The sequence below is a fragment of the Eutrigla gurnardus genome (genome assembly GCF_963514095.1).
Source record: "Eutrigla gurnardus genome assembly, chromosome: 15".
Lineage (NCBI taxonomy): Eukaryota > Metazoa > Chordata > Actinopteri > Perciformes > Triglidae > Eutrigla > Eutrigla gurnardus.
In genome coordinates this window covers 14906442-14920588 of record NC_139938.1, presented here as the reverse complement: position 1 = coordinate 14920588, position 14147 = coordinate 14906442, and the positions used below count along the sequence as shown (strand labels likewise).

General features: G+C 41.9%; 1 protein-coding gene across 3 annotated transcripts in view; it reads right to left on the bottom strand.

Annotated features, from left to right (window-relative positions):
- Positions 1–14147, bottom strand: part of cadm2a (cell adhesion molecule 2a) — a 184121-nt gene that overhangs the window by 24796 nt on the left and 145178 nt on the right. For all 3 annotated transcript variants that reach the window (XM_084029703.1, XM_084029705.1, XM_084029704.1), the window contains 2 exons: positions 11455–11607; positions 7893–8030 (listed from right to left, as the gene is read on the bottom strand). In XM_084029703.1, coding sequence (XP_083885829.1) covers positions 7893–8030; positions 11455–11607 — 291 coding nt within the window. The remainder of the gene's footprint in view (positions 1–7892; positions 8031–11454; positions 11608–14147) is intronic.

Here is a 14147-nt window from a genome sequence, read left to right as displayed (position 1 = left end):
CAAATTACATATAAATATTTTAAGGACGGCGGGTGCGTTTAGGTACCAGACGACATTCCATGGTGCCAATTTCTTTTTTTTTGACGGAGCCTCAGCCCACGCCTATGACACGAATGTTCTCCTAAATTCTGTTAGTATGCGTGATGTAACACAAGTGGCCGTCCTCCTCCAGACTGCACACTCGAGCCAACATTCACAACTCACAACTGCTAGAATATGCTGGTACTTATCTTAAAAGTCTTACATGGATCCACCTCCAAGCAGGTATTTTTAAACCCATTCTTCTCCTCACATCTGTTCAACGGGTCTTTTGGGGGCGGCTGGTCTGCTCGCATCATGACAGCAGCCAGTATTTTTAAATCATGTCAAGGCTTTTCATCCACACTCCTACAAGATGTTTTTTTCTTTTCTTCCTAAGTACAACAAATACTGTAATACTGTATCCAGCTGTCCAGGCTTATCTCTGCATTCAGGTGTTGTGAAACCATGTCCCTTTTTCTTTTCTCATCATAGCAAATTCAAAAAGCGTATGTGCAGCCTCTCTCTCTCTCTCTCCCCCTCTCTCATGGTAGCCGCCTTTGTTTGTATCTCCTAAGGAGACTGTTTACGCTCCGCATCCTTCCCTCCTCTGCGTTCATCTTCTCCACTTTCTAAGCATTCCACCTCGATGTCTCCTGTCCCTCTACATACTGCCAATCAACTATTCCCGCTCAGTCACTCCCCTCCAACCGAGGCGATGAGCCCGCCTTCCCCAAAAGATAAATGACTGACAGGTCTGCAGCGTTAGCAGCATCCACCCAGACAAATAGAGAAAGGGAGGGGAGGGTTTCTTCACAAAGAACAAATAGAAGGAGACAAGAGAGAGCACGAAAGAGTAGCGGTCTGGAGAGATGGGACATGCTTTAGCAGTTGCAAACACTCACCTAGTGTTTCTATTAGTTATTCCACGTCCTCATAGGTTCTCCCTGCCTCTTTGTCTCTCTATCAGTTCATCTCGTCGTGTCTCCAGAAGGTTCCTCCTACAGATATGCTGTTTTCAAAGTTAACGTATCCTTCTTTACGGCTGTTTCCTCTATTCTCCTGTTAATATATTATTATTATGTTATTGTATAGGTTTGTATAGCGCTTTATGAGTAGTTTGTGGTTCAATTACACATGGACGTCACTGAAAAAATATAATCACTCAATTTCAATTTTTAAGAAAATATGTATTTATTTCGCAGCTGTTTCCAATCACATATTTTTGTCTTGGCAGCAGTTTGAAAAGCACATAATAACTTGCAGTGTGTTTTTTTTTTTTTTTAAAGTATGTCAATTAAAAATACTTGGTCTGAATAAACTCAACGAATCAGCCTAAATTGTGCAGTTGGATTGTGCTCATATGTTATGCCTTAAGTACTTCAATCAATGGGATTGACACTCATCAGTGCCCCTGAAGCAACTCACCATAATGTTCCCACAAGATCATCCTGAAAGTTAGTTCATATTTCTAAGACAGAAGAAGCTCCGCTCTGAAAAAAAGTAATACCGCTTTTCGTGTCAAGACCCATTTAGAGTCTAACGGACTGGACGGCATCTTTGTGATTCACGATAAGAGGACTACAAAAACACGCTCGCAAGTTCATTAATATCATTATTCGGTCCGAAGTCTTCTTCCACATTGAGAACATAATGACAGTTGTCTAACAGTAATACCCCGTTGTTAAACTGTCAATCTGCATGCACTCATTGCTTGTGTGAGTGTATGTCTATGCATGTGTGTGTGTGTGTGTGGCTTAGAGATGGTACTATATAATTGGTCTATAAATATCTTAGCACATTTTAAGTGCAGCTGAAAGGAGCAGCTGACATCGAGCTGCTACAGCTCAGCGTTGTCAATCAAAAAAGTCATCTGGCCGCTCTAATCTGTTAAAAAAAAATATATTTTTGATGGAGAGAGTTGTTGGAAATATTCAAAAATGCTGGAAAATGGAACGTGTTCTTTCAACTTTGCAGCCCGTCTATGTAATTTCGAACGTATCCCAACAACAGTTTCATGTAATATTTATATGTCATGTATGTATTCAACATCTGCAGGATATAGGCCACATCACTGTGTAGCGCATTCATACGTATATAATGACTTTTGATTAGAGTTTCTACAGAAGAGAGAAACCCCAGCTTGAATTCTCTTTATATTGCCTTTTTAACAGGGCAAGCAAATTAAAAATAATACATCTTCTTTAAGCTCTTGAGCATCATGAATAAACATACATTAAGTTAATCATTAAATACACAGCCCATGTGTATTATCTAACACTGCCCTTTTACATCATGCTGTTATTACATCCCTTGGCTTTCAGCTCTCTTACACTTTGAGACAATCTAAATTACTTGTGGTCTCTCTCACCATGTGCAATTTGAAGTGGCTATATATTTTTTAAATGCACACCATCCTATCACGTTCACCTGTAGCAGTATTTGGCTGTGAGGCGAGTGCCGCTCCGCATCGTTGCCGTGGGCCAAGACGAAGCCTCGGAGGATTAGAAATGGAAATGACAAGCGTAGAAAAGTGTGAGAATCTGACCCTCTTTACGCCGTTTTCCCGGGGGAGAGAGGGAACACCCGAGTGATAAAGATGGTGGGGCACACGAGAGACACTGAAGGCGGCTGCTTTGGTGATGGAAGAATCAACAACAACAGCAACAGAGCTGACTAATCCTGGCAGCGGGGGTCCAGGACGCTGACTCAACACACCCTGAAGTGAATCCCATCTCAGATTTAAAACAATTTGCCTGCAAAATCGCATGCGGGTGATGTAATTAAGAAATTAGAAATTAGAAAATAATATGTTCCCAGATAACTAGCTAGTCTGCAAGAAGCCTCAGAGACTTGCCTCCAAACGCCTGAAGCAAGTCCACTTGCCTACTATAAAGCTTTCAAAGATTACCATGACCTTTGCCTGTCAGATGAGCTGCAATAGGTTCAACTTTAAAACAAGTGCACTAATACACGGCAGGCTGCAGCTCCAGTGAGGCGCGGCGATGAGATCCACCTTCTTCTCACATCCTCCGGCTACCGTGCAGCGTTCAGGGAGCCGGGCCCGTTGGCCGAGACTTCTTACCAGCTCGACCCTGCCCTTAACTGAAGGGTGACTCTTACAGGGGAGTACCGTGGGGTTTCTATCAGTGCCTGGCAGACCCGTCATCATGTCCTTTCTGACATGAAACCCCCTGAGCAGTCACAGCTAAGAAACGTCTACTGCAGATTCGAGAACAGGTTTTCAATGGCTCTGAAGGAGAGAGGTCTGTAGGTGTTTGTGCTTCGGCCTTTCAAACTCTCTCCTGTTACCACAGTGCTCATATATAAATACGGAGGCATATTTCATCAAGGTGATGCAAGTTTAAAGAAAGAAATTGAGTAGAGATGTTGCATGAGATATTCATGTTCACTGCTCATTAGTTTTCTGCTCTTCACTCAACCCATCTCGTGGTTAAAGATTTCAAAAGCATTTATTTAAAGAGATGTAAAACAACATAAAACCACTTCATCTGCACCCAGCGCCTCGATGTTAATTTATATAGCATTCTAACGCATTTCAACAGAGCACATTTCGGGCACTTACATGGCGGTGTTCAAGCACTGCATATATGCATGTATACAGGATGTAGAGGGTGAAGATTTTTTTTTTGTGTGTGTGACTTCTTCCGAGACATCTTTTATTCATGCCACGGTGACTTGCAGGAGCCATCTTGAAATTACATCTTTAATGGTCATTGATCCACAGCACCCCAGGGAGCCGGGTAGCATAAATGTAGTCCAAACACAGACTTTTTAAGTAGCACGCAACGTTGACCAAGCCCGAGTGAAAATGTAGTTTTCCTTTAACTGGAAAACGACTTTAAATACCTGAACTTAATTCATATTTTAGTGTTCACAGTGTCACATCAACCTAACTTGGTCTTGGTTGGGATAAGCTCCAGGAGCTATCGCCTGTTCACTCTTCCCAGAGCAAACCTTAGAATAATGATGGCCACCTTCTTCTGATCTCACAGTCGTCAAGGACAGTTCCTCATAAATGAAGAAATAGCCAGCACTATTTTAAAAAAAGGCTGTTCAGTCGCTGTTCAACTCTTCGGTGCAGGCGGACAAAAGTTGGCAGGAAACGGCTTAAAATAGTGCAACTTGTGTCTGCGGCAATAGTTCCCTGTCCTTGACGAACAAGTTTGACAACAGAATAGGAAATGTGACCGCGAGTGAACTTAAATCAAAATCTTTGTGTGTTTTTTTTTCTCTCTCCCTCCTTAAGCCCCGTTGGAATAGTGTTATCGCGTAACATGATGAAGCAATAACCTCTACAGTTTAGGTCAGGGAGTACGATATTACTAGTCCGATAGCGAACATCCCCACCCTTATCTGAAATAAATATTCATTTCATCTCCTCCTCGCTCGGTCTCCACACAGCTCCCTCTGGTTCAGTGGTGTGTAAACAAGTGCTACATGTGGTGATATTGGCAGAGGTCTCTCTGGGTTCGGGTGTGTAACTGAGATAGAAATATATCATTACTGGGTGGGGACTGAGGGGATCTGAGGGACAAAGTGACTGAGAAATAAGAATATTGGATTCTGCCCCACACACACACACACACACACACACACACACACACACACACAGTCTTGTGTCCTTACATGCATGCTGTCTGCTCCATCTGTCTGTTTTGCTCTCACACACACATATACACACACACACACTTAGCATAGGGTGTCCGTTAACTGCATGCGAATGGGTGATGGACTGCTCCAGTGGCTTTGCCGGTAATATAATCTTCTCTATTCCCCCAGATCCCACACCAATATGTCACAATTGTCATTTATTCCCAGCATGGTCGCCCACAATCAGATGGCTTTTTCACATTGAACACACCCTGATCCTGTCAGGATGATACACTTCAAGTGCACTCGCACACACACACCTACACGTCCATACATCGTGTGTCAACCTGCATCGCTTTTTGTCTTCTTTTTTTTCATGTTTATTTATATTGGCGGTTTTCAATGTGGAAAAACATAAAAAAGGTCAAACTATTGGAGAGTGTCTCCCAAGCAAACTCTCTATTAGTGAGATATATAACAAGTTACACTGACTGGATTATAATTCACACCTTCTTATCAATACAAGAAGCAGCAGAAATGCACCGATGGTGTGACAAAGAAGTCAAATGTGTATCAATCATAATCTGGAGAACTGAACTGATAACGTCCTGAATAGGTTCGTCGAATGCCTCACTCTGAGCGACGTGCTGCTAATTAAAACCAGACACCTACTCAACAGGAAAGACGGGGCGTTAATCAGGGGACGAATGTGTGTTTCTCCAACAACGTCTACGATGTTATGAAAATGATCACGGTGACAAGGTTTGATTGGAGGCGATCATTTGTGTTTTCACTCTTGTCAAGCTTCATCGCGTGTGTGATTAACGCAGCTTTTTTTTTTTTTCTTTGTTTAATAGTGCAGCCAACGATCTGAAGAAAGTCTGAATAAATGTGACGAGACAAATACAATATCATCTCACAACTACAGTTAATGAAATGGAAAGATTCCACGAAATCTGTTTAAAAGGGTGTGCAGAAGCAGCATTGATTTGGGGCATATCTGCCTGCTTATCTGGACCCTGGGAAACCTTAATGCAAGATAGCAATCTGAGCTGTCTGGGCTTAAGCCGGGCTAGAAAGGGTGTAATGGCAGACACCGAGCTGTTCTGTGAATTCAGTGAGGGACGAAACGTCACTGATCGAAATTCTCCACGAGTCCAATAGCAGATCTGACTAGAATCTTAAAATCTGACGGTTGTTTAACGTCTCGAGGTTCTGCTTTCTGTTTTGGGACATCAACATTTGTTTTATGAAAAGAAAACAATGACTACATAAGGCTGAGTTTCTTTAATGATATATTCAAAAACCGCCTCATATATTATTCGTTTTTAACCGTATTATAAGGAATATGCAGAAGAGAATACGAGAGAAAACCTCGACCCATTATTCCTGTCCTTTCTGGACACAACTACAACCTTGTCACAGTGAATAACACACTGATATAACATTGCAGGAGAACCCAAATTAAAGGGAACAGCGTGCCAAGTTGAGGGGAGAATTATAGCGTCTGACCTTAATGAGAAGGCGTATCCCCCTGAGACTACCTTCACTTCAAACCACCAAGGATATCCCTGAATACCTGTTAACTTTCTGTGGTAAATTAAAAGAACATTATGTCCTGGCTACGTTTTCCATTTGCCTTACGGGAGCTCCTCTCTCTGTAGTGGGCCACTGGGAGAAGCAATAATCACCCGTAGAGACACAATAAGCCTGTGAGGAAAAAATACTCACTCAGCTAATTAGTGAATATTCCTCTTCTATAAGCTTCATGTTCCTCAAAGGGGCAACAAGAGGAAATATAAAGTGGAGTGAACTACGATAATACATCACCAAAACATGGCGACAGTTTGATAAAAAAGGAGGAACTACTTTTTCTCAGTATTTAAGATACATACAAGTGTTTCCTAATAAGGAATATTGTACTGTAAGTTAAATGTGAGGTTTCTTCGGTGTCAATGAGCATCAGGAGCATGCTCATTCTTTGCTTAGATCTTTAAAATATTGTTTAAGAACAAGAACAGCAATAAATGTGCGCCAGATAGAACAGACCAAGTCGATGTTCAAAGTATTAATATGCATAAGTTAATTAGAAACATTATGCATGCTTTGGCAAAAAAAAAAGAAGATGTTTATGGTTTATTAATCCTTTGTATAAGCAATGAAATTAACTCTTGAATCTCTGTGTTTTGCATCCTTAATGCAATTTTACTTTAAATATCTCTGGAGCCGCTTATTATTCTGTTGACGGCGTCGTTTCAAACCTGCGTTGTTTTTGGCAGCTCTAATAGGAAACGTAAACCTGTAAATCTCAATCCCACCTCTTTGTTTACACTCGCAGTCATATGAATTAGAAGAGGCTGATTTGCATTTTGTTATCTACCTTTAATCTACTTCTAATCTACAGCATAAAGACCTTTGTATAACAGGTCCTGAACCGTGCTGATGATCTGTGACAGTCCGTCCCGCTGGGTTCTGCATTTCATTTGATACAGAGCCACATCTCTTCCTCAACAACCTCATCTCATCATTCTTTTTTCCCTCATTCTCTCTCTCTCTCTCTCTCTCTCTCTTCCCCTCTCTATGTCTCTCTCTCTCTCTCTCTCTCTCTCCTGTTCAAACAATTACAAAGTGTATGGTTCACCAAGTAGAACCGAGCCGGGGCTGGGTGGAAATGAGGTGTGTAGTCCAGTCAGTGTGATTTAGAACAGGCCTCTGATAACAAGGGAGGTTAATGTATCGGTCTCAGGCCAGAGGACACACGCTGAATCTGCTCTATTAGAAACAACTTGTTCGGAACAAAAATACACTGCTGAGATCCGCTGCAGCAGCTTCATGGTGCCGTTTTTTTTATGGAAAAAGTCTTGCAGCAAAACTCTAAAAGACAAATTCATACTTTCTGGCACATTTGTTTTCCGTTTATTACAAAGCTTGGTCTGAGCCTCGCTGAGGTGCGAGGATCGATATTTTTTAGTGTCTGACAAGACAGTGGAGATTGTTGGACCTAATTATAATTTAACCTAAAGGGAAACTATAGCTTTGTATTGGAAATATCAGCAAATCCATCAATAGTTGTCGCCATAGCAACATCGCTAATAGCACAGAGTGATTGACTTTCTTTATTGTATGTAAATACGTAGTGCAATTAATGATTTTGTTCTTAAAAACGTTTGAAATAGCAAAAAGGTGAAGCTCTTGACATCATTACACACACTGTGTTTGTGTACCGGCAGCGATGCGGTCGTACATGCAGATGAACGTACCTTTGACCTCCTTTTCATTCCTGAACCAGCGCAGGTCGGCGGCGGGCTTGCTGCCCTGAGTCATGCAGGTCAGAGTGATGTGGTCTCCCTCCAGGGCGGGCTTCGTCAGGCCATCGATCTCCGGCTTCTCTGGCACACCTGAAGGATGCAACGGGAAACCACAGCGATGGAACCAATTCTCGCACAGCAGTATGTCATTACGGAACAATAATATTGTTATGCCTTATTGGAAATTCTCCTCCAGCTTGTGCTCCTGCGGGGCGGTTTAGTGAGCAGACTACAGAGCGGCTTCGCTGAGCGGTGTCCTGCATGAGAACACATCAGGGAGGGTTCTTGCTGACACAGCGGCGGATGGTCTATCTAATCACTGAAGCGCCCTCGCCTTTAAGGGTCGGTTCTCCCAAATTACAAAGTAACATATTTTCTAACATGCCTCTAGGGGCATCTAGCAGCCAGAACAAGGAGACTTTCTTTCCCCCAACGTTCAGGTGTTATGGTAATAAAGTGGTTATGTTTAAGCCAGGTATTAGGCCCGGTTCACACTGCCGGGGAAAGGGCCTCGTGCTCCCGGCCTGACTGTCAACGTGTGTGGACTATCCTCAGTGTGTCAGGGGTCTGTGGCAACTTGAATCACGGACCCTGCCTTGTTTACCATGCTTTGTGGGTGTGATTTTTTTCATATACAAAAAAATACAAGAGCATAAAACTCTCCATAGATCTCGATTGATACATAGGGGTTTTGTTTGAGATGCTCACAGATTTGAAGATTTAGATCTCACTGCTGTTTTTCTTTACTATAGAAACAGCACGACAACGGAAAACTAAAAATATCCCAGCTCAATAGACCAAGGTGCAAATTGAAAAATATGTTTTTTTTTGTATGTGTGTGTGTAAGTAAGCAAAAGGCTCGTGGTCACAGAGGAGACCACGAGGTTGTACAGAAAATGTTAATTACTGGCCTTTCCCATAATGAGTGTTTTAAGTGTGTGTGGAGTCTGCCCTTCTAATGTCAATGAGCAATAAGTCTGCCTCAGGCTGGAAGTCTGAAAGGTCTGTCAGTCAATGCCATTGACTCTGACCTTGTCTGTCTCATCAGCCTCTGTCAGGTTTATTACCAGACTCCTATTGTCTGTACACACCATCCTTCTGAACAAACAGGCCACATCCACAGTCCCAACAATGGCTGCCGCTTGGTAGATACACTACGTCTGCGTACGTGTTCCTACGCCCATTTGTGGTTTCAAACGTGTGAAGTGCCTCCACATCTAACTAAGCACTGTGTTATGTGTGCATGTTAATGAGTAAGTGTGGCTTAACTCAGAAAAGCGTTTGATGGTTTTTTCCCCTCCAAGACTTGAATGAGACCAGATCAAATACAATGTTCGTCTTATGCAGTCACGTTCCCCTTGGGTGGCTAGAGGCGGCTAATCCTGCCCTCCGTCTGTGTGTGTGTGTGTGTGTGTGTGTGTGAGCGTTGAGGACGTGTGCGTTCTATGTGAGTCATGTATTTTTATGTGCTGTGGTGTATTCGTGTGTGTGTGCATGAGTGAAAGAGAAGTGGTCATGTGGTGAAAACTTCCTGTTCACTGAGCATTCCTGTGGTCGAATTTGATCACATTGCTTTATGCTAATCTACACATTTTTATAAAGCATGTATGCACAATGTTTATTCATTATAATTGAATAAGTCATGGAGCCAAGCTATTGACATGGCTCTTGGGATGGCAATGTCAGTCTGTCCACATCGGTCCAGGTTAAATATATATTGGATGGACTGCCATGCAATTGTGTACAGACATTGAGCACCAGTGGATGTTTCACACGTTCATGTGGCTCTCAGAATAAAATGTAATAACTTTGGGGACCTCTGAACCTTTACATCTTTCCCCATCATCAGATCAAAATTATAATTTGTCCGGTAGATTGGTATCATGACCAAATACCGGAAATACTAACGACATTTCTCACGTGTACTTTGTGCTTAGTTTGATTTACAAATGCTAGAATGCTAAACTAAAATGCTAAAGTCCAAATATACCTGCTAAACTTCCCCTCTGTTAGCGTAGTGATTGTGTTCAAATGTACACGTCGGCTGGTTTCTAGCCATGTCAAGAAATGTGTGAGAATCGAAGGATCACGTATCACACAAAAATCCATCTTGTCAGGCTTCAAGTGATGCGTTTGTGTCCAGTAAGCTGGTGGACGGCTTATATCAGAGCTGGAGGGGATTTCTTCATTCAAAGAAGAGCAAAGAACATTACTGAAGGCTTTTCTCAAAGGGGAGAAGGTGTTTTTAGCTCTGCTCCCGAATCGCTTCATGAAGAGTTTAATTGACAGATGGTTTATCCAATCAGCTACAAGTATTTTTTTGGTTGTGTGTGTGTGTGTGTGTGGGTCATGAGCCCACTTCAATGTTTTCAATCACAGCACTCACTGTCCTGAAACGGAGGCAGATAAACCAGGCCATTCCCAGGACATTTTGTATGTTTATTAAATTGCCCTACTGTTTTCACTGCTTGCACCATTAACTATTGTGCAGTATTGCAAAATAATTTTCTCCATATCCTTATTGACAGTAGCCTTTAATGTCTCTAATTCTCTGAATGCCAGTTAACACGGAGAGCCAGCTAATGGTCCTGAAGTGCACTAGGACATCTATTAACATTAGCGAAAACTAATTGGCAAGATAATAAGCCCGGTGGCAGGAAATGAGACAATGTTGTTGTGGGGTGATGATCACAACACAAACATTACTAGAGGGCCCCGACAGAACGTTTTCATTTCTCTCCAGATGCTGCCATAATCAACAGGCTATTTGTAACCACGGGCAATTTGTTCATCTTTGTTTGTCTTCGAGAAAAACACAAAAACAAACAAACAAAACAAAAAAAAACTGAACAAGAAGCCCTCAAAGCTTAACCTAAACCGAGGTTGCACATGTAATAATAATAAATGAATTGCATAAATGTTTAAAGTGTTGTATTGTTAAAAAAAAAAAAAAAACACACACACACACACACACACACACACACACACACACACACACACACACACACACACACACACACACACACACACACACACACACACACACACACACACACACGTAATGTAAAGGATTTTTCTATTAAATGAACAAAGACTGTCCACCTAAACTACAGCTATCGTAGTACTACTATACATTTTTGGACCCATCTTATGTTTGGTAAATGTCTTAAACTCATACACTAAAAAGGACAACAGACATTTTAACCCGTCATGGCAGGTAAAGCCCAGGTGAAACATGGACGAAGGCTCAGTAAGCCAACATGCACAATACCACAAACGTTAACGTCATCGACCATAATGCAATGCAGACACAGGAAATCGATCACCTTTCTCATCGCTCGTTTCTTCCACAGCTGAAAGTAACATCTTCTGTTCAAAGTTATTCTGGGAACCAGGGAAGGGAATGTGTGTGCACCGACAAACTCCGTTATCCCAGGCTGCTCTCCCCGGCTGTAACCGTTAACAAGCCTTTAAGCAGGAATCAAACCACCCTAGGTCTTAAAGAGGTACTTACCTAGAACAGTAAGGTAGGCTTTGGCTGTTCTCACAGGCATGGTGAAGAGAGAACAGGTGTACATGCCTTCGTCCGTCAGCGTGACATCACTGATGCTGATGGTCAACTCTGACCACGATGCATGCACCAGCTCGATCCTGTTGTCCCTTAAAGCTGGAAAAAAGAGGCAGACAGAGACAGGGAGTTAGTGAACAGGACGAAATAGAAACGTTACACACACAGTTAAATAGACGGAGATATCGAGAGACAGAGGAGGCACTTTGAGAGACATTAACGAATGCAGGAAACTGCAAAATGGAAAAGAGGGATCAGTGTAATGTGATTATTTTTCTGTCCCTCTTTTGTATGAAGCTTAACAATTAAGATTCAGATTTTGGCATACTATACAATTTTGCCAACTCACTTTGAAATGCTAAAATGGTGGTATTGTATAATTACTGAATTTATTGCCAGAATTCCAAAATGTTTAAAGCTCATTTCCATTGTTCATTTCTACATTGATATATTAAAAACAAATTGGTGTTGTGTAAGTAAAAGTATGTATGAACAGATTGAAATGCACAAACAATCAAAAATCGCATCGCCTCGAAACTGAATTTAAAATCTGAGAATCTGTGCACATCAGCACTCGTCTACGATGAACCATTCTCATACAGTCTCCTCTGCTTGCAGATATTTTACTTATATGAAAATGTAATCTTCCAAAAGACATAACGGGAATGGAAATCAATACTGCAATAACAGGCTGAGAAAAAGGCGTAATGAGAATTTGCCAAGATGTGAGAGTTAGAATGGATTTTGTTGAAATTGGATGGGTTCTTGAAACATACTCGTGGTCTTCAAAGTGGACTTTCGACTCCATATCTGTGACACAGTGGGAGCGATATTTGAGAACTAGGTAACACCTCGAACACGACGTGATTCGTGGCCAGAGGATACCCCACAAAAAACATTTCTTCATTGTGTTTCCGTGGCAATGGCTGCTCAGGAGCTTCATGCAAGTTCAACACCTTTCTTCAAACCTTGATTACTATGAGCAGCTCTCCATCAAAGTGACTCGGAGAACAGTGTGTGTGTGTGTGTGTGTGTGTGTGTTTCAGACTGAAAGATTATTGATGATTATTTGAGGACATTTGTTTATATCTTCTTTCATGTGACGCCACATGAAAGAATATTGTTATTTCATAATCATATCAAAAGTGAAACAGCCTCATTTTGTAATCTCTCTACAAAGATTTGAGGAGTAAAGGCCATTAGACAGTCTGTTTGTAGAGTACTTTAAAAACCTGCTGGCTGAACGGTGAGAAACGCTACAAGAGCTTTTTAAAGCTTTAAACCTGCATTTCAAAAAGTCCTTTCCAGAGATTCTTTCCCAAACCCTTCCTATAACCCACACAAGACAACCTTTTTTTCTCAAACAATGCAAACCTTAGTTTATATTCTTTATCAAAAATTTGAAAAATAATTTAAAAAATAAATATTTATATACACTGTTGCCCATGAATTTGGAATATTTTGTTTTCAGACACAATCCTCTGTTTATTCATATTTAAATGCATCAGTAATCACTTTTGACCAGGTTCAATAATTACATTATGTGTCACAATTAACCAGGTGATTGAATTCATGCATAAGATTTCTTTGGCACTATAAAAGACAAGACATTTGCAAATTATTCCAACTTTATGTAACTTTATAGATATTAAAAGTAAATTAAAGCTATGGTCTTCATTCTGAAAATCAGTTGAGCCTCTGAGACAGACCCCCCAACAAAACCCTTGGATTGGATAAAGGATTCGAGCCAATGGGAGCCTTCCGAAGTAATGGCTCCCATTGGTCAATTTCTATGCAGGAGACCATAGCATTTAACTCTGAAAAGAGCTCCACAGTAACTGTAAATCCATCGCTTTGCCCCGACTTGGAGTCCTACATCTGATTGATTGAATCAATGGCGACTGCAACAGTACAACTGTTTCTCCCCACTTACGGCTGTAATTTGTCAGTCTCTGGTAAAACGCCTGTAGCCCTCGATGTGACTGTAAAGGAGGTGTTTGGCACGTAAGCTGCATTCCTTTTCCACGGCATCTGTGCCTGCAATTGCCGCGACGATCCACAAACCTGACAAATGTGGAGAAATGTCAGCGAGCACACTATCTCATGTCATTTGCTCCGCCGAGGGATGGATAGCCCCGCCGCTTCCACGCTAAACACCTACAGTAAACGGCAGTAGAGTTGTAATCAGTTTGGCTAAACGACAGCTGCTCTCTCTCTCTCTCGTTTATTATTGCATTTGTTCTGTCCCTCTGCCGTTCCCCTCGCAACGCCGGTTATCTCTGCAGGCCGTGTACCGAGCCTGAGCAGGCGCGACGCGTTGATATGAGCACATGACATATCTTTGGGCTCAGCGGCGGTGACAGTCCATTCCTGTTTCTACGCGTGTCGGTGTGTACGAGTGCACGTCGCCGTCAAATGCAAGACCACCGAATGAGATAGAGTTTAACGCACCGTCAGCTCGGTTAATGGTGAGACCCGTCCAGAGGAGATGGGTCTCTGTATGCATGCACGCAAATACACACAAGAATGAACTAAGACGCAGAATAGATAATTCGCAGTGTTCTAGATGGAGAATAGATTCTCTTTGCTATTTCTGTCTGTCAGTCGCTCTCCCTCCTCCTCCTCCCCCCTTCGCAGAC